Here is a 19,748-nt window from a genome sequence, read left to right on the forward strand (position 1 = left end):
CAGCAAAGCTGCTGTATCTGTGGCTCTCCCATTCAGCTCAGGCCTCCCGTGGCTTATGTTTGTATCGACAAATTAAGTGTGAAAGCAGAGTATAGCAATCTCAAAATAGCTAAAAATAAGCTCCATTATCCACAGAGAAGAGCAGCGTTTTCTTTCGCAGCCCTGGCTGTCATTTAAGCAAGTGGAGATCGATCGGTCTAATGTCTGGGGCTCGCCTTTCATAAAAGAAGGGCTGTGGCTTTAAGTAGTCGCTGTCTGCTTGTGCCAATTGCAGAAGCTGCAGTATCTGCTGCTGTCGGAGCGATCAGCGCGGAAGTAGGAGAACGTGGGGGTACAAGGTCCAGTCTTGCCGCTTGGCCGTGGCCAGACCAGCCTGGCTGGTGGTGCCACCAACTGCACGTCGCCTATGAGTGCCGAGGAGCTGCCGGAGTAGGACGGACCGATGGGCTGCTCTAGCAGCAAACTGTGCCTTTATTCTCAGTGTGCTGCAGCAAGGGTAATTTGTATTTGTTTCATAGCGTTTTGCGATGGCAGGGAGCTGGGTAGGAGCTTGGCGGTGAGCAAGGTGAAAGCGCCCCAGCAGTGAGAAGCCTGGACCTTGTCACCTTCACACTGCGTACGTGGGTATGAGGTGCTGGTTGCTGAGCTCTGCAGCCACTCAGCTGTGGCTGTGACAGTGCCTGCACATCTCCCTGGGCCGTGGGTCAGGGACAGAGGAGCCTGGCCGGCTCTTTTACCCTGTGGAAATGGGTGCTTCTGCTTGTTTTGAACACAGATTTGTTGTGATTCTCTAAATATAAGAAAATCATCTATCTTAAAATTAACTGTGAGCTATGGAGTGTATTGTATTCAGCTTTGAGCAGGGCTGTGCCTTTTCTTCATGGAAGACTGAGCAGACTGGAATATTCAGCAAAGTTTTGGGGTTTGTTTGATTAAGCTTAAGGTAAATATTTAATGCATGCATCTTTCACATATGTACTCTACTTCTGTGCCCTTGACAGCTATCAGTTGATTTGTTCTGGAGGCTTACGTTCCTACACCCACCATAAAATATATGGTTAATTGCTGCAAAGTAGGATTTTAATTGCAATTTTATCCTGGAAAAAGCTGTTCTTTTGTTTTAAAGTATAACTTCCTTAACAACAGAAGAACATCTGTGTATTTTGTAACAGCAGAATTGTTATCCTAAATGATTCATATCTTGGCTTCTTGCTCCTGCCTCTTGTTTTCCTACTAATAATTGGAAGGTGCCCTGCTCAGATCACTAGTAACCAAATGTTTGGGTTTGTGTTTTTGTTTCTGCAGAGGGAAGAAGCACTGAAACAGTGTAAAGAGTTATCTCAAGAACTAGTTAACCTTCGAGGAGAACTAGGTAAGACTTGGGTTTTTTTATTCTTCATGAGAATAAAAATGCACCAAAACAGATCTATTGAAAGGCAGATGCTCTGGTATTGTAATGGCAGTCATTTAATTCTCTAACTGAATTCTGCTCAGATGCTTTAATTGCTGCATTTCTCTGGAGCCCTGACAGCATGACCCCAGGTTCACCGAATTCCTGGCACTGTTCTCGCTGCGCCTAGCAGGGCCTCCTCTCAAAACATGTGTCTGATGACCAAATCACTCACTTTCTTAAAAAATGGGAGGATGGCTGACAGCATGTATACTTCTGTTTGATCCCAAACTTATTTATATCTGTCTCCTAGAGACTTCCTGGCAAATATCCATTGACATGTAATATATACTGAGCAAAATCTGCATATTGCTTTACTGCTTTGTAGGTGTATGAGTGTAAATGCTATCAGGCTGAGATTAAATCTTTGAACTCATTCTAGTGGACAGTTACAATATGAAATTGAGCTGTAATATGTAGAGGCTGGTTCTGTCAGTTTTGAACCTTGATATAATTGCATTTTATGGTAACTTCATATAATTTATTTGAATTAAGAGCATAATCATCTAGTGGAGAGCAAAAAGTTATTGGATTGAAAATGGTAGCACTTGAAAGTGAAGCTGCAGTTTATAAAAGCACACTTCTGTTATGATGAAGCCACTTTAAAAAAGGAAAAAGAAAAAGCATTGAAAGCAGAAGTACTACATGCAGAGCAGTTTCAGATGCATCACTTATTGAAAACTTGGAAATGTTTGTTTTAACACGATTTGGAAATCGCGTATTGTCTCAGGCAAACTTGAGTGGGAATGTAGGTTTTGTTATGTGCAGGTGGTGTGTCTAATATTCAGATTATTTTTTAGCACTGATTAATAAAGCAGGCATATATTGGCAACTCCTCAGAGCTGGAATGGTGGTAGGGAGGGAGGGGTCTCCCCATCCCTCCAGCTGAAGCAGCAGAGCACAGCTTCTCCACTTGTCATTATTGTTGTCACGCAGTTTAGCAGGTGATGTTAAAATGCAGCTTTGTGGGAGCTTTATTTGACGCTGCATAAAATTGCAAATGTGTGAATGGGAGGTATTACAAGCAGAGAAAGCCTTGCAGTCTAAGTAGATAGATGAGCATACCAAGGACACTGCAGAAAGGTTCTTTCTTGAAGCATGGCACTAAAAAGCTGAGTCTTCTCTGGAGCTTGGTGCAATCTGGCATCTGTCGAGCTGCAGCTGTTAACCTGCCTTCTGATGAAGCACCTGGACTGCAGTTTTGCAATTGTTTTGGGCAGGTCTTAGGGGTGAGCCTGGCCTTCCTCTGCCTTTGTGTCCCTCTGTTCTACGTTGTGCCAGCGCTGCTGCTCAGGCAGCCATGCACCGAGCCCTGCTGCGAGCTGCCTGGGTAGCTAGAGCCAGCTGAAAACTAGTGGGTTCAGATGCTGCTGTATCAAAGCTGCCTGGTCTGGCTCAGTACATGGCTGGAGGAGCACCGGTGCCAGAGCAGAAAACGGAGAAGGAGCAGCAGGATGGAAGGTTGTTCCCCCATCGGCTGAGCCAGCACTTCTGTCACCCTAGAGTGGCAACAGAAAACTGAACTCTTAGTGTGGAAATGGGCTGCTTTCATTCCTAAAAACTTGTGTTATAAATACTATAAACTATACTCAGTTATTTTCATTTCTTCAGAAGAATTGCTATCAGAGCAAGAAAGTTTTTTCTTCCATGTGCTTGAATCTTAAGTATTAATTTTCCTTGATCAGTCCTGGGATTATGTTTGTCACTTCTCAGGAAAGGAAAAAATCAGCTTAGATGGGCAGACCAAAAACTAGCCAGCACTTTTGCCCGTTAACACTTCTTTTTTTTGAACACTTAGTTTTTCCCAAGGGTGCCTTACTCTTAAATGAGCTTCCCAAAAACCTATGTTCATGCTTTTTTTTTTATCAGCCTGCTGAGCTCATACATGGGACTTCTTGCAAGAATATATCATTCAGTAGGTTGGTAATTAGAAAGAACTTCAAATGCAACCAAGCTTGATGGATCTGTGATGCCCAAGTGCACAGAGCTATCAGCTCGGGATGCTGGCTCGCATGCTGCTGGATGAAGTCATCAGCCATTGCCCTCCCAGAGCTGATCTTTCTGGGTCAGCTCTGCAGGAGGATGTGAATGGCGGCCTCAGGCTCCCTTCCCTTTGTAAGGTTTCCAGACCGTGGTTTCAGTGGAGCATTTACCTTCATGCAGCTTCTTTGTCTCAAAACCGTCACACTTCTAGCCTATCTGTACTTCTCTTTGCAGCACATAAAGGGAGTGAATGTAATCATAGAAATTATAAACTGTGCAAGTCTTCAATTCCATCTGGCTTTAAAAGATTTGTTTCAAAAATAAAAATTAGGAAAAATAAATAAGCTAGCCAGACCTACCTTGTTTACAAGGTGTTAGAAAAGGATTCTTGTAACAGCAGCGTTAGCTGAAAATAATCTATTTAAATACACACCTGCTAATCAGCTTTCTACTGCCTCTGTTAAATGGATATAGCTGAACTGAAGGTTTCCATAGGCTATTTTGATATAAGTACTGTGATTTTTTGATTCACAGTATGATCTAGGCACACATGGGCTCAGAAAGTATAAGTACAGTTTGAATCTTACTTCAGCCATGTGTACGTGCTTTTTGGAGTCCCAGCTGCCGTGTATTTAATGCCTGTTGGTTTGCAATTTGGGAACCAATAGTCCTAAGAAAAGGAACCCGTTGTGCCCAGCTTGGGGTAGTCTGAGCCCTGGTGAGTTTGAGAGGCATGTGAAGTCTCCTGCAGCTTGCACCCTGCAGTTGGGACTCCTCAATTTCTTTTTTTATTGTTTAATTGCGCACAATCCTAGGCTCCTTGATTTACCTTGCAAAACCAAATTGGCTTGCTGTCAAATTGTCCATTTTGCTATGTTATTCTGCATGACTCCTACCGAAACACCTTTTTGTTGAATTAAATGAATATGCAATATGATCCCTGAACCCGCCTTCGGAAGCAACTGTGTGGCTGTGAGGGGAGGACAGTTACCAGACACTGCTTTCTGCTTTTAGTAGCTGAGGGTGAATGTGTGAGGGTTAGCAATGATGATGTGTTTGGGGATGGGCTTTTCCAAAGGAGTTAAAATTTGCTAACAGTTGAGTTCTGAACTTGGATTTCCTTAAAAATCACCATCCACAAACAGTATGTTTTGTGGCTTGGATGTGAACACCTTGGTTCTGGAAGCCCAGAGCAGGTATGGATGTCCTGTTTGTCACCCATTCCCTTCTTATTAAGGTGCAAATTAGTGTATAAATTATTTCTAGATACTTGTTTAGTTATGTAAGTAGAAGTTGCAAGATCTGCATATTTCTTCAAAGATATGAAAAGTACTCCTCTAAATTAATTGCACTCCAAACTGTTTCGGAGCCTCTTTGCATCTATGCTGGACATGGTCCAGCTCAGTCCTACTACAAAACAGCAGATGCAGAGCTGACTCAACCCGTACCCGCATTGGCCCTTTGAAAATTGCTGTTTATGCGCCTTTTTCAGCGGGCTGGAGAGGCCTGTGTGTATCCTGTGCAGCCAGATGCCAAACCCCTCTCTCCCTGCTCCATTTGCTGCATTGCAATTGATAAACAGTATTTTCTTCAAAATACCTTCATGCTATTTTTTTATTACTAAACAAACTTTAAAATGTTTTCAAAGTTGGGACAAAAACAAGGCTGTTGTGTTTTACAAACAGATGGAGTGAATGTGATTTGGTTTTCAGGTTTTTGTGATGGTTAAAAATTCTTGGCAGACATTTCTATCAATCATTGGCGGTAGAGCCTAATTTGCCATAAGTCGTATACTTGCATGCCTGTAGTGTTTTCAGCATTGGAGCTTATCTCCTGGCAGATATCTAAATGTTTCACACATGTATTCAACCATACCCACTTAAATGTAGCTTAAAGTATGGGGTTTTGGGTTTACCTGCCTTGTTTCAACTTGCCCAAGACCAAAAATATGAAATGTGGCTTAACATATCCTGTACTTTTAGTCTCATTATAGAAGTAACACGCAGAGAAATGTGGTCATAAACTTTGAAAGCTTGTCTAGGTAGAAGAACTGGATAACTTTTTTTACAAAGTACAGTATGGGGTAGGAAATGAGCCTTTGTGTCCACATTAGACTTGCTGATCAACGGAATGTATGCAATAGATCTTGAAATGTGAAATAGAAAAATAGAACAATGAAGTGTTACGCACTGTGACATAATGCCATGCTAAAGATTTGATGCTTTCTGGTAATTATCCCCTTTCCACATCCCCCCCAGCTACTAAAATGTTGCCGGTTACTGGCCTAGTGACCTCTGTTTCCGCATGTCAGACGGTCTAATGGCTTTCCATAAATCCTAACTAGACCAGCAAGTTACTTAGACAATTTTATAAAGATAAATTCTGTTAGAAAACTGTTTAGGATTTTTTTAAAAAAATCTTTTATGTTCTATCATCTTAGACCTATGGATAGGGTGACTTCAGGGGAATGTGAGACGAAAAATGTTTTCTGTAAATATTTTACCTATAAGGACTGAACTGGATGATCAATTGCTTTATAATTAGAATAAGAAAAAAAATGTAAGAATGATATATTGCACTACTCTAAGATCTTATCTCTTGGCTACTTTTACCGAAAATATGAAGTATTTCTTGGGGACACTACAAAATAAGGCAACTTTTGCTGTCCTGTCCTTCAGCTGGTGCTGCTGTGCGCGCAATTTGGATCCACTGCCCTTTTTACAGTTGCAGGGAATTACTGTGTGCCTTGTTCTCTTGGCTTCAGTCTTGCAGGCATTTGTTTTATAGTTCTGACACATGGAAAGCTTTGCAATGAAGTACCCAAGATGCAAGAGAACCTTGTTAGCTACTACAGATGAATGTTAATTTTACACATGAAAAAAAAAATATTGCATGTTTGGTTAGAAGATACACTGTTACCAAATCTCAGAAACTTCCTGTGAGTGCTGGAGGTCACGGTTCTGCCCAGAACCGTCAGACTTTTTTTTTTGTTTGTTTAAATAGGTGTTTATAAACTTAAAAACACAGATTAATCTTGCTCCCTGTTTTAATTATACAGAGGAAGGCAGTGTTTTATGATTGGGAGGAGAGGCTGGGGCAGCAAAGTAGAGGAAAAATACTAATAATGACTTTGCTATTTGAATAAAGAAGTAAATCTTGCTTCTGGTGGCCAGGTACACCATCCCATATGCTCTATCCTTATAACTGTTTGGTGTTACAGATGAGATTGAATAAACTATTGGACAAATGGATAGCACATCATTTAATCTCTCTGGCTTGATTTTTCTCTCAAATGCTGTTGGACCATTTGCATCCTCCTCATGTTTTGCTAAAGGTCTGTGGTCTGTTACAATGCGTGGCATAACAAAGATGCAGAATTGTGGAGGGAAGCACTTTGAGAGGAAGCACAGTAGTTGTACAAAAACTCTGAAGCATGCTCTTCAAGTGTCTCTGAAGTGGATGAAAAGTCTAAATAGTGATTTTGTGTGTGCTGCTGCAAGAGCACTTATTCCAGTTATAAACTGTTCTTCAAAATCAAGCACCATTTCTATGTTTGGTTAATCAGAAGTTTTGCAGCATTCCCCTTTAAGTGAATGAGCGGCCAAACTAAGGAGTTACTTGCCTTTTTTATGGCTTGTTCTTTTCTTAAAACAAGGTAATTTACAGTTATAAAATACATGATTCGGACTGGAGATGGATTGGGCTGGGCAAAGTACTTGCTGCAGAAACTTGAATCTCAAGTATGAGGATAAATTTTGGATTATAGGACTTCTCCTAATTCCAAATCAAAATTCTTCAGTTGATGATTTTGCTAAAACTTCACACGTGCTGTTTCTTGCACCACCATGATACTGGGACCTTACTGGTGGTGTTCTGCTGCTGGTTAGGACAGCAAGGATTTGAGCTAGGCTTGCTGTCTGTAAGGAAGCTTTGCAGCCTTCAGCTTTGCAGAGGCCAGATGTTACCTTCAAGGTAATACAGCATTTAACTGCTAATGCAGGTTTTAAAAGTTGTTGCTTGCCTTTCTAACATTAGTCTTCTCATAAATCTGAATTGCAGACTGGCTGAACAAGAACCCATGTGTCTATTTTCTTTGACAAGGGCGTGGTTTGCTATTTGCTTTTTTCTGAAGTGTTTTGCATCATCTGAAGTTCTGTGTGCTGACATTTAAAGATAAGACAGAGATAGTTAGCACATTCTTCTAGCTAAATGGAGGCAACGAAATGGCTCTGGCCTTACAAATAAAGAATTGGATCCCCCATTGAAGGAAGGAATTGAATCATTTTGAGGATTTTGCTACAGTTATCTCAAATGAGGCTTGTGAGTTGTCTGTCCTTCAGCAATACCACCCTTGCTCTGCTATAGATGGTCAGATCCATTTTGCATACAGTTAGCCATGTAATGTCTCCATTTGGCTCTGTGCCTGGTTCCTTGCAGTGTAAAATAATGTCCCCTACCTGTGATGTTTTCCCTTCCCTAAAAGGTGACAATACCAGCATATATATTCAATAACGTTACACCAAAGCAATGTGAAAGATGTGTGAATGCTAGTTCTTCTGGTTTTGTTGCGAAGAGGGCAACAGAACTGTTACAACAGAAGTTTGTAAAAGGAATAAAGATAAATAAATAAAAATCTTTCTTGGTGATTGTGCAAAAAGTATAGAAAACTGAAATCTGCTTGGGTTGCAGAGGATGTTATGGTACATTTCAGTTGAGCCATTAGTTGCATTGTTGCCAGGCACAGGATGAACAGCTTGGTTTAAACCTGTCCTGATCAGCAGATCTTTCATACAGAGCTAAGCCTGCTGTTACAACTAATTCAGGCAGACACACATACAGATTGATTTCCATGTAGTGCAGGTCACTCTCCTACACTTTCTAGTTCAACTGCAGGTTCCAAGTGATGACAGCAAGGCCAAAACTTCTTTAGTTTCCTTAGAAGAGAGTGCAGATACTGTCCATCAACTTACTCACCCTTGATGAGCCATAGCAAAGGGGGAATTGGACATTGTGAGGTGCTCTGCTGGGCCAGACTGCTTTCCCTAGAGCTGAGCCCAGTACTGTTTTGGGAATAGGTTCTTGAAGATACTGTAATTTCTATTTCTTAAAGCTCAAACACAGCTACGATGAAAATTTCCTGTACTGCTTGTATAAAAATTCATGAATCTTCCCATGCTCTTACGTGGAGTTTGGGTCATGTGCCAAGCTGCTGTGACGTGTATGTGTGGACTTCTCCCATGTTTTATTCAAAATCAAGTTAATATTTTAGTGGATTTTTCTCTTACAGTAGACACTCATTGGACTAATTTATTTTAAACCAAAGTGCTAGAGTTTGTATAGAAGCACCTTTTCTTAAGGTTGCTTTGACCATATGCTAGCGTTAAAGGTCCTGTTTCACCATCCTTCCAGGCTTTGGGTACAGCTGGAACTGTGTAAGGTACTTGCTCCAGTCATATTAACAGTAGGAAAATGACTCCTCCTATTTGGGTGTCTCTGTCTGGAGATGGGAATGCTAAATTTCAAACTCAACAGTACACATAACTAAATTCTGCTTTTGTCTTTTAATTAGCTGTAAATACGGGGAGACAAACCCAGGCAGTCTTCTTAGCAGAAGTTAATGTTACAGAATTACACAGCATTTCTTTGTTTTCTTATTACTCTGCAGTTTCTGCCTGAAACTGCTCTGTATCTTGCATATTTAAATATCTTTGCATATGCACATTAGCAGTGTGTTTCAAATTGGTGGCTCTGTATTGCTTTGTATCAGGATGTCTGTGTCAGGCTAGACTTCTTCTTTGCTGCATATCTAATTATGAATAACATGCTGAGTGGATGATCTTCAGGATATGAAGACTTTCAAATTTAGCTAAGTGGTTAATATATCAGCAAGTGAAGTACCCTGACAAATACACTACAGAAATGGGACCAAATTAGGTGAAGTAGCAAATCCAATTAACTGTTTCATTGCAGCATTCCAGGATGTCTCCTGAGACATGCATTCTTCTGTGTCAAGACAAACTGTCACACTTGTGCTTTTTATATGGGTTCCTGGTTTAACTAGATTCAATTAATTTGCAGTGTAAGAAGCAGTGAATTAGATATTTTTGCAAAGATCTTTTCATGTGTTCTTGGAGATGGTATTCATTTAATGGATAAATTATATTTGTCTTTGGATTTTGCCGTGTTGCTGTGCAGAGTGTTTACTATCTTTAATACTTGGAATGAAGACAGTGAAATTCGCATAGAACTTGTTCCAATTACTATTTTTTTGGTTTTCTGTTTTGTCACCTCCAGTAACCACTTCTGCAGCTTGTGAAAAATTGGAGACAGACAGGAATGAGCTGCAAGTTGCTTATGAAAAGCTAAACCAGCAATATCAGAATGATTTTGCTGAGCGGGAGGAGAGGCTTAAACAGTTTTACTCTGCAGAATTTAAGAAACTCCAAGGTATCTGCACTGAAGAAGTCGAAAAGTACAAAGCGCAACTCCAGGAACAGGTTTGTGGTATTTGAAGTATAAATGTTCTCTAGCAATCGCTTTCTGCTACAAATAACCCTTCAGATAATATTGTTTTATTAATAATGGAGCTTTTTTAGTGGAGGTGAAACTCTACTTTGCTGCATCTGTAAGAATATTACTACACTATGCTGTCCAGATCTTAAGCTTGTGTTTAATCACAGTGGTGATTCCTTGGAGCTTGACTTTTAAGATTTATAAAGACACATACAATCTGCAACCTTGTTCTGCAACACCTACGTATGTGTGACAGATGCATACATCATCCTGTTGGTAGCAGTAAACAGTAAGGCATCATTCTCATCTATTGAGTGTTGTACGTGGCGTAGCTTTTCCTGTGACAACTCTTTAATGCTACCCAGACTATTTAAAACATACTCAGTTTACCGCATAAAGTCATTAGAACAATACTTTAAACAAGGGTTAAGTTGACGTATGTAAGGGAGGCAGAAATCATGGTGTCTTCTTGTAGGTGGACAACTTGCATATTGCGCATGAAAAGTTTAAGCTGGACCTCGAAAACAGCCATTCAGAAAGAATAGAGGAGCTGAAAAAGGAGCATGAATCCTCTTTTTCAGGCAAGTATTTTGTATTCAAGTACCCTATATTACTGCTAGTTACGTTCAGACTTTTTCATTGGCTGAATTCCTTGTTTTGGAACTGAACAAGTCTCATTTTATGTAAAGAAATCCCCATGATCCCCTTGTAGTTGAATCACAGAATCATAGAATGGTTTGAGTTGGAAGGGACCTTAAAGACCATCTAATTCCAACCCCCCTGACGTGAACAGGGACACATCCCACTAAATCAGTCTTCCCAAGGCCTCATCCACCCTGGTCTTGAATAGCTCCAAGGAGGGACTATCCACAGCTTCCCTAGGTAACCTGTTCCAGTGCCTCACCACCTTCATTGTGAAGAATTTCCTCCTAAGGTCTTCCCCTCTCCAATTTATAGCCATTCCCCGTTGACCTATCACTACATGCCCTTGTAAGAAGGCCCTCCCCAGCTTTCTTGTAGATCACCTTCAGGTGCTGGAAGGTCACCATGAGTCTCCTTAGATTAGAGCCTTCTCTTCTCCAGGCTGAATGACCCCAGCTTTCTCAGCCTGTCCTTGTATGGGAAGTGCTCCAGCCCTCTGATCATCTTTGTAGCCCTCCTCTGCACTTGTTCCAACAATTACATATCCTTCTTATGTTGAGGATTCCAGAACTGGACACAGTACTCCAGGTGAGGTCTCATAAGAGAAGAATAGAGGGGCAGAATCACCTCCCTTGACCTGCTGGCCACGCTTCTTTCAACGCAGCCCAGGATACAGTTGGCATTCTGGGCTGTGAGTGCACATTGCCAGCTCATGTTGAGCTTTTAATCAACCAGCACCCCCAAGTCCTTCTCTGCAGGGCAGCTCTCAATCACATCATCCCCCATCCTGTGTGGAAACCACAGATTGCCCTGACCCAGGTGCAGGACCTTGCACTTGGCATTATTGAAACTTTTAAAACAGTGAGTGGAGATGACATTTTATTTCAGTAAAATAAATCTTCAGTAAAAGATGTCTGAATTTTTGTCTGAGCTCAAAATCTCAAGTTGATGAGTAATTGTTCCCGCTCCCTTATCTCAATAAGGAGCACCTCAAAATTGAAACTGAGGATAAAAGTAGGGTTGTGTGTTTCCCAGATGACATGGGGAATATTGAGAAATATTACGCTCTGCTTACTGCATATTGGGGCAAAGGTTGTTTTTTCTGGAAGTGGTGGTGAGTGGGCTTTGTTTTAAATGGCATTCATCTAATTGATTTACATGATGATGACTTTCATCCTCCCTCCAAATCCACTTGATAGCCAAGTTTCCAATGATGCTTCTGCATCATGAAAACTGGTGACGCTTCCACTGCAATCAATGAGGAAACTCCTTTGCATGGCGTCTCCACAGTAGGAAAGGAAGTGTTTTCCTAGAGGCTTGTGGAAGACACAGTTTGAATTTTTTGCTGTTTTTCATCAGAAACCCTGCTTTTGTCAGATGTGGCTCGAAGAATTGAGCATATAGATGAATGCTTTAAAAATCTACATGCTGTCAGCTAATGAAATGCATGTGTGAGGGGACAATCAACAAATCTGAAGCATCAACAAATCTGTACGTGCATTGTATCAGTTAATGATAAGTGTTCTTTCCATGTTGTCACTGACTCTGCATCTGTGTGTATATGCATTGGCTGACTGTGCTGCTTTTCAAAAACTTTCACGTCTTACATGGTATTAAGAATCTGCAAAAATGGTTTGTTGCAGAGCTCAAGAGCACCCATGAATCTGAAAAGAAGTCTCTTGAAGATTCCTTTAAAGAGAAGCAGGAATTTCTAGAGGTTTGTTAAGGGTTGGGGTCACTGCAACAGTCTAAAACTTAAAAGGCAGTTTGGAGATAAGCACTGAATTCTTGGCCTGACTGTACTGTATGTTTTAATTTCAGAAAAAAATTGATGAATTAAAATGTGAAAATGACTCCCTGAGCGAGAAGTTGAAATTAGAAGAGCAAAAACAAATAGCCAAAGAAAAAGCCAATCTTGTAAGTTTTGATCTTCAAAAATAATGCCGATGAGCATATATTGTAAGCCTGGGTTTATTCTGGTGCATAATATGATAGTTTTGCAATCCAGCCAGATAGGGCTTCCATGCTTATTAATCTTTTATGTAAATGGCTGACCTGCCAGGAGTTTTTCTCAAGCACTACAATGTTGTCTAATAATGTTACCATTATAAATCTATAAAGCTGCTGAATGTCTAAGTCAGTGGTGTAAGTTATAGCCTAAGCTGAATTCAAGACCTACGTGTATGCAGAGGTTGTAACACAGCTTTCTTCTGGACAGTTGATAAATGTTGTAGTGGCGCTGCGATCCTTGTGGGCTTACGTTATAACCACAAAAGTTTTTTCTTGTACTTGTCTGTAATGCATTTATTTAAATGTTGATTCATAATTGTTCTTGATTTATCCTTCAGATAAACTTTTACTTTGTTCTGCCTTTCCTCCCAAGGCTGCTTTTTATCTGTGATGCTTCTGAGATAGAAATGTGGTCTGAGAGAAGTTTTTCATGCACTGGGAGGGTTAGACACACAAACATGTTTTTCTTTGTGGTTACCTGGAAATAGCTGGAATACCACTATATTGCTTATCCAACAAAGAGAAATTCCATGTTTAAAAACTCACTTAGGATGCTTCTAGTACGAGTTGCCCTAGCTTTGACTGGAATTTTTTTTTCCCTCTTACTGCTTATTCTAGTAGCAGGACAGAGCTGCCACAAGAAGAATCTATAGCCACAATATGATGCTGTAGTTGGGAGAGATGATAGCAAAAAGAACGTGTCGTACACTGCACTTAGGAGATTGAACTATATTCCATAGGCATGTTCAGATATTGTTTAATTTAAAGGAACAATAGTCGAATGCCTTTACATAGCTGCAGAAGCACTTTGCATCCTGACAGCATAAGACACATCATAAGTTTGAGGCTTCTTTCTGGGAAAATACTGACTTGACCTAGTATATTCTTCTGTATTAAACACAAATTTTGCACTATCAGAATTCCCATTAGCCCTTTACAGATAGAGGTGTACTTCTAACTCCACCAGTATTATTTGGGTAGTGTCACTTGATATTCCCAGCTTTTTGCTAAAATCTTATGTAGCCCGTTCAGTATTTTTTATCTGGCTGTGTTCTGCTATGAGTAGCTAATGTGATGACTCAGATTTAAATTTACAAAGACATTTTTAAGGCCATTGGAGTAAAGGAGGGAAAGGAAAAAACCCACTGCAAGCTGCAGTTAAAAGTTTCAGGATCACTTTCCTTGCTAGCTCCTGGATTCCTTGTGAAGTCACAGACAGGAGAAACAAAGTTCGTATGGTCAGCCGCTTTCTGAGGCAGCACAGCGTTCCTACCCTCACATGGACTTCTGTTCAAAAGTAGGAATTAAACTCTGTCCTGGTGGGACTGCACCCCGCGAAGTTACAGGTACTGCCGAGTCTTAGGTTTCTGATGCAACACCAATGCTGTTACTCAGTGCAGTACATCAGTATTGTTACTCAAATAGGCTAAAACAAGTTTTTCTTGTTTTTAAAGATAAACTCAGTTACACAACACACTTAATCATTGATTTCTGTTTGTGTTCCACTTGGACTACCTGGAAATGGACTGAGACTTCCCTTATTTCTCCTTTTTGCCTCTGACTTTGACTTTGAAATGGAGAGAGTATGTTTTACTCTGCAGTATTTGAATGGTTCGTTAATCTGGAAAGCAGATCTGACCCTGCCCTGTTCCCCTTCTGCTCTCCAGCTCCTGGAAAAGTATAAAAAAAGGCAAAAAAATAAAAAGAGTTTAACTTGCAGCATTGTAGATAAGTCGTCATGGATGTACAGAAGTGCAAGATTTTTATGTGCAATTGCATTGCTAGACTTTAAGAATGTAAAAATGAGAATTTTTCAATTTCTGGTTTGGAACCTGCTGCCTTCAGACTCAAAACAGAGAAAATGAGTACATTCAACATTCATAGTGTTAAATTTCTGGTGCTTTTTTAACTGCTCCAGCAGCTGAAAACTCTTCAAGTGTTTACTGTAATTACCTCTTGGGATGGGTTATGAGTAATATAAAATAAATTTTGGAACTCCTAGCCTTAAAGGGAGCCTTTGGGCACTCCTGCAAAACAAGTTTTGCTGTGACAGCTTTAGTGCCTTCCTTTGACTCACAAGGGTTTTTTACATTTGTGCATAAAGCATTTTTGAACAGCTTCTAACGAAAAACTGCAACTCTTCAGCTACGCCAAAGGACAAAAATTCAGAGAAGGTGGTAGCAGATTTCAACTTGATTTCACTTATCACCTGAAAAAAAAAAAATTTCTTGCTCTTTATAAATAGCAGATAAGCACTTAGATTGTTCCAGAAATTCAAGGTACTAAGCAAACTCTGTGGAAATCTTTCAGAAAAACCCGCAGATTATGTATCTGGAACAGGAGCTGGAAAGTTTGAAAGCAGTGCTGGAGATCAAGAATGAGAAGCTCCATCAGCAGGATATAAAGCTCATGAAGATGGAAAAACTGGTGAGCTTTCCTTGGGGGTCTGGCAGGTTTGGGCCATCTCTCTGAGTTTTGTTCGGGCAATGAACTTAGGCTGGCCAGACTTATGTGCAAGGATTAATATTTTTGATAAAAGGAAACATGAGATGATGATGGGAGATGGTTACCTTGCAGGTACAACTGTATCTGCATTGGGCTGTAATGTAAAGAGGGGGAAGGAATCACCAGTTGCTGTAAATGACCTTTAACCTCTTAATACAACTGGTTTGCATAAATTATTGTTAAGTTAGTACAGGGTTATCTGAGAGGCTCTTCCAGATTTCCTTTCCTCTCCCCTCTCTTCTCCCCCATCCCCAAAAGGAAAAATCCTTACCTGGTATGTTTGCTTTAGTGTTCTGGAAGATGGATTGCATTGTCAGGAAAACATTAACATGGAAATGATTCTGATTAAACAAGAAGGGATCAAATATGAAATGGAATAAATGTTTTAATCTAGAGTTGATTAGCTTAGGTCAATCACTTTAGCCATTAGCTTTAAGCTACTTGTTCAGCTCTGTGGATTTTCTCCTGACCTGTGCATAATCCCACATGAAAAGGCAATTTGAGGGGCAGAGTTTTAGTTCTTCAGCATGCTTATTTGTGGCAGGACAGGGCCCTTATCCTGGGTGGGGCCTTTAAACACTGCTGTAATACTTGCTTAAGAAAGGTTTTAATGAGGAAGCATAGAAAGAGGTTTGGATACAAAGGAATACATTCATGCCAGTTGTTCAGTATTGTACAGCATCATTTGTTGCCCTGGTCTACAATTACTAGTAAACTACTAATAAACCATCATCTTTTCTGACAGACAATGGCCACAGTATAGAAGCCCTTAGATCATCCAACTATTTAATCACTGTTTTTCCTTTACTTTTGGCATGCTGCAGCAGCGATGTGGAATTGGGAGAGCAGAAGGGCAGAGCAGTTTATACAGGGACCTCTTCAATGTGTCACGTTAGCATGTTATTTCTAGACAGTCTTTGTGACAGCTTCTCTACCTGCTGCCCATCACTGACAGAAGTTACTAGAATGTGCTGGTTAACTAGTAGATCCCTTATTCCATCCTTCTCTGTTGGCATCTAATCGGCACAAGTGGCAACATGCCAACATTATGCAAGGTGAGGAGGATCTGTTTCTCTGTGACAGAACAGGCAGCCATGACAGTAGGTCAGTCTTGCATTACTCAAGGTTTTTGCACTTACTGTAACAATGTCTGCAAACTACATGTTACAAATGTTTGTAAGATCTCAGTTCAGTATCTTGATCAGTGCAATGTATGGGTTTTATTTTAAACTGTGACCTTTTTCCCCTTAGCTGGAGAACAACACAATATTAATGGATAAATTAAAGAAGGTTCAGCAAGAAAATGAAGAATTAAAAGCTCGGATGGACAAACACATGGAGCTTTCAAGGTGAAAAATATCTATGGACTTGGAAGATGTTTTTATGAACAAGAAATGTTACAGGAAAGAAAATTCTGTGTAAATATTAGTGACTGGGATTTTGTAGTAATCTGTAAAAAAGCACACCCTTTTCTTCTTCACTTGTACCTCTGCACATGTGCATTCCTGCATAGAACAAGTAGGAACAGACTGTATGTTCTTCAGTGCAACCAAACAGTATTTCAGGAAAGAAAAGGCAACTCAGAAATACCATCTTACTATAGATTGACTCTTTAAGTATCTGTCTTGTGAGCTAAACATGGTTTGACTTATAACTACTTCAGCTGAGAGAATCTAGGCCATTGGAAAGACCAGTGTGTTTTATTTAGCAATAACAGAAATATTTAACGTGTGTAAAATGGGTCTGAGGTTTTCCTGACTTCAATTGTGGCTTAAATGGATGGGCAAACTCTTCCATTTTGAAGGAAACTGAAGAAATGCAGCCTTTATGTAGAGCTGAGCCTGCAACAAGATCAAAGGCTCCAGTATGGCCATTGAAAGCATCTGTTATTGTTGAATAGGACAAGGCTCACTTTAAAGATGCTTTTTCTGGTCTTTAGGAATGTTTCTTACTGGACTTTTCTCCTGCTTCATGCAAGGTACCAATTTAAATACAACAAGGATGAGAAAATGCCAAATCCTCATTTTAAAGAAGTAATTTAGTTGTAAGCCAAGCAGGGATTTATGCAATTTCAAACCTTCCCTTAAAAATTAAGTTCAACGCTGTAGCCTCCAATTTGGGTTATGAGTTCTGATGTAAATCTTATGTTCGCAGGCAACTTTCTACGGAGCAAGCCGTTTTACAGGAGTCACTAGAGAAAGAATCAAAAGTAAACAAACGCCTGTCAATGGAAAATGAAGAACTTCTGTGGAAGTTGCACAATGGTGACCTATGCATCCCAAGAAAACTGTCTCCCAGTTCTCCATCTGTGCCTCTTCAGTCCCCACGGAATTCTGGTAACTTCTCTAGTCCTACAGGATCACCGAGATGACATCTCTTGAGAGAAAGAGCGGATTGCATTTCACTTGTGATCTGTGGAACTGATCCTAACTTTAGTCACAAGAGCAAGAGCTATATTAGCTGACTGACACTAAACATAACTGGAAACCATTTGGTGCAAAAATGGCGATAAGAGACTGAGAATATGGGAGGAGGACACTCATATTGCTCCTCCTGAAAAGACTTGTTTATGACCTCTACAGACATTGTTGCACAAAGCACTTAGAGAGCAAGGAAAGACTTGTTCATTGCCTTTTCACCTAACTATAAGAAAAAGCTCAGGGGCTTAGAATAAAGATCACAACCTTTATAAAATGTTCCTTATCACAGACACTTTTTTTAAGGCTGTGTGTATGCGTGCGTGTGCTGTGGATGGAATGGATGTAACACACTGTGCGTGTGTCTAAATGCTGCCTTCTTTGCTGTGTATGTAATAAAGGATAAAAGCTGAAGAATATACATTGACATGTACTTTCTTAAAGATGTTGTCAGGATGCATGCTTTTAGCAAAGAGGACCCTCACTCTGGGAATGAGGAGAAACTGCCACTAGTACTACGTAGGCTGGTTTCCTTCATCATTCTGGCTTCAGTTCAGTGAAAAAAAAGTCATAAAAAGCTTTGTCAACTGACATGTTAGTGTCTTGGCTGACCTGAGTATGCAACTTTGAATTAATTTTAAAAACAAACTGAATCACAGCCATATTTTGCATGTATTCTTGGTTTAGTATCTATGCACAACTCTGTTGTTTATGAAGAGACATGTTTTGCAGGGTACAGTGGATTTTGGCTTTCAAGTCAGCAAATCATAGTCGGAACCATGGTAGCCCTGAAGGTCAGAAGTTATTAGTAGAGTTGCTGATTTATAAACCTAGGCCTATCATCTTAACTGGTGAAACGGAATTGCTTATTTCTCCAAACCAGCATGTCTTCTGTCAGCTGAGGATAAACAAGATGTAGATTTGAAAGCCAAAGAGAAAAAAATGCAATAAATTGTCATTAGGTGCATTCTTAACTCAGTTCTCAAGAAGAATCTTAAGCAATTTGTGAATTCCAATGTATCTGCTGACACACTGCCTTTTTAAGTATTAGTATTTGTATTAACATTCTTCAGTGTTGGCTAAATTCACCTAAGGAAGAGGAAGGAGGTGGTTGTTGTATATTTATCTTCATCATTCTGTCATACCTTCCCTCTTAGACTGCAAGCGTTTTGCTAGTTCATTTGGCAAAAGACCCTGGGCAAGAGATTCCACAGAGCAGGGGAAAAAAGTTGTCCTGGCTGTTGGAACTGGAGGCTGAGGGTGTCATAGGCTGAGCTGCAACAAGGTAATCACGTAGACTTGCTACACCTTTGGTCAGACCCATTTAAAATCTGTTTTACCCAGTGAACACACGTTAGTCGACTTCACAGTAGTATTGCAAAACATTATCTGTGGGTTTTACAGTACCACTTCCAGGATTCCTGTTACACGGCTGTTTTGCTAATGCCGTTAGGTAGCTATACAGTTAACTGTTACAGTAAATCAGGTCTACTGAGTTTCCTGGTGTTTCCAGTAGCTTGGGACAGGAATCGAGAGGAGGGAAAGTGTTTAAAGAACTCAACTCGAGAACCACTTCAAAGCATTTTACCCAAGACTTGAAAAATCTTGGCTTATAATGAGGAACACAAACATATAAACAAGACTTTTAACAGTGCTTATAAAGTAAATAAACTTGTAGTATGCTTAAACTTGTCACTGAGTCTTTCATCATTAAATTTACTTTATTTCCCATAATGTACAAGTTAAGGGTAGCATTTCTGTGGAACATGATGCTTTCCTTTAATCCTCTTTAGGGCACTGTGCATACCACTTGTTAGTGGTGTCAGTACTTCAAATGTTTCTTAGGGGTTTCAAATTTAACTTATGAAAATCCTTTGTGGGTTAAAGCTTGGACTAAAGTGTATTTTGGAACATTCATATTTTCTATGGTCAAAGAGATTTGATCACGTGTATTTGAGCTGAATACTTAATAATCTTTTTGTACTGACTGAAAGGCTTTTTCTCCTTCTTCTATCAGTCAAGGGATCGTTAAGGAGAAACATTCCTCCAAATGCTAAAAAATTACAGTACCTGCTCAGCATAGCAGAACAGCAATAGTGAAGCTTCACTGCACCAATCATTAATGTTCAGCTAACCCTTAGAAAATTTTAACTACCCTTGTTACTCTCACGTAAGCAGAAGTTACGCAGAGCTTGCTTGTGATTATTAGCAATTCAGTTTTAGATGGC

General features: G+C 40.1%; 1 protein-coding gene across 3 annotated transcripts in view; it reads left to right on the plus strand.

Annotated features, from left to right (window-relative positions):
* LOC138720128 (microtubule-associated tumor suppressor 1 homolog) overlaps nucleotides 1-17,937 on the plus strand; it is a 54,878-nt gene extending 36,941 nt beyond the window's left edge. For 2 of the 3 annotated variants that reach the window (XM_069855970.1, XM_069855969.1), the window contains exons 3-10: nucleotides 1,306-1,372; nucleotides 9,728-9,930; nucleotides 10,422-10,527; nucleotides 12,232-12,305; nucleotides 12,410-12,505; nucleotides 14,909-15,025; nucleotides 16,355-16,452; nucleotides 17,258-17,937. In XM_069855970.1, coding sequence (XP_069712071.1) covers nucleotides 1,306-1,372; nucleotides 9,728-9,930; nucleotides 10,422-10,527; nucleotides 12,232-12,305; nucleotides 12,410-12,505; nucleotides 14,909-15,025; nucleotides 16,355-16,452; nucleotides 17,258-17,474 — 978 coding nt within the window. In that variant the 3' untranslated portion in view covers nucleotides 17,475-17,937. Of the gene's footprint in view, nucleotides 1-305; nucleotides 497-1,305; nucleotides 1,373-9,727; nucleotides 9,931-10,421; nucleotides 10,528-12,231; nucleotides 12,306-12,409; nucleotides 12,506-14,908; nucleotides 15,026-16,354; nucleotides 16,453-17,257 lie in introns of those variants that run through there. The other variant, XM_069855971.1, reaches the window with a different exon arrangement.
* Nucleotides 17,938-19,748: the final 1,811 nt, after the last annotated feature.

The sequence above is a fragment of the Phaenicophaeus curvirostris genome, chromosome 4 (genome assembly GCF_032191515.1).
Source record: "Phaenicophaeus curvirostris isolate KB17595 chromosome 4, BPBGC_Pcur_1.0, whole genome shotgun sequence".
Taxonomy (NCBI): domain Eukaryota; kingdom Metazoa; phylum Chordata; class Aves; order Cuculiformes; family Cuculidae; genus Phaenicophaeus; species Phaenicophaeus curvirostris.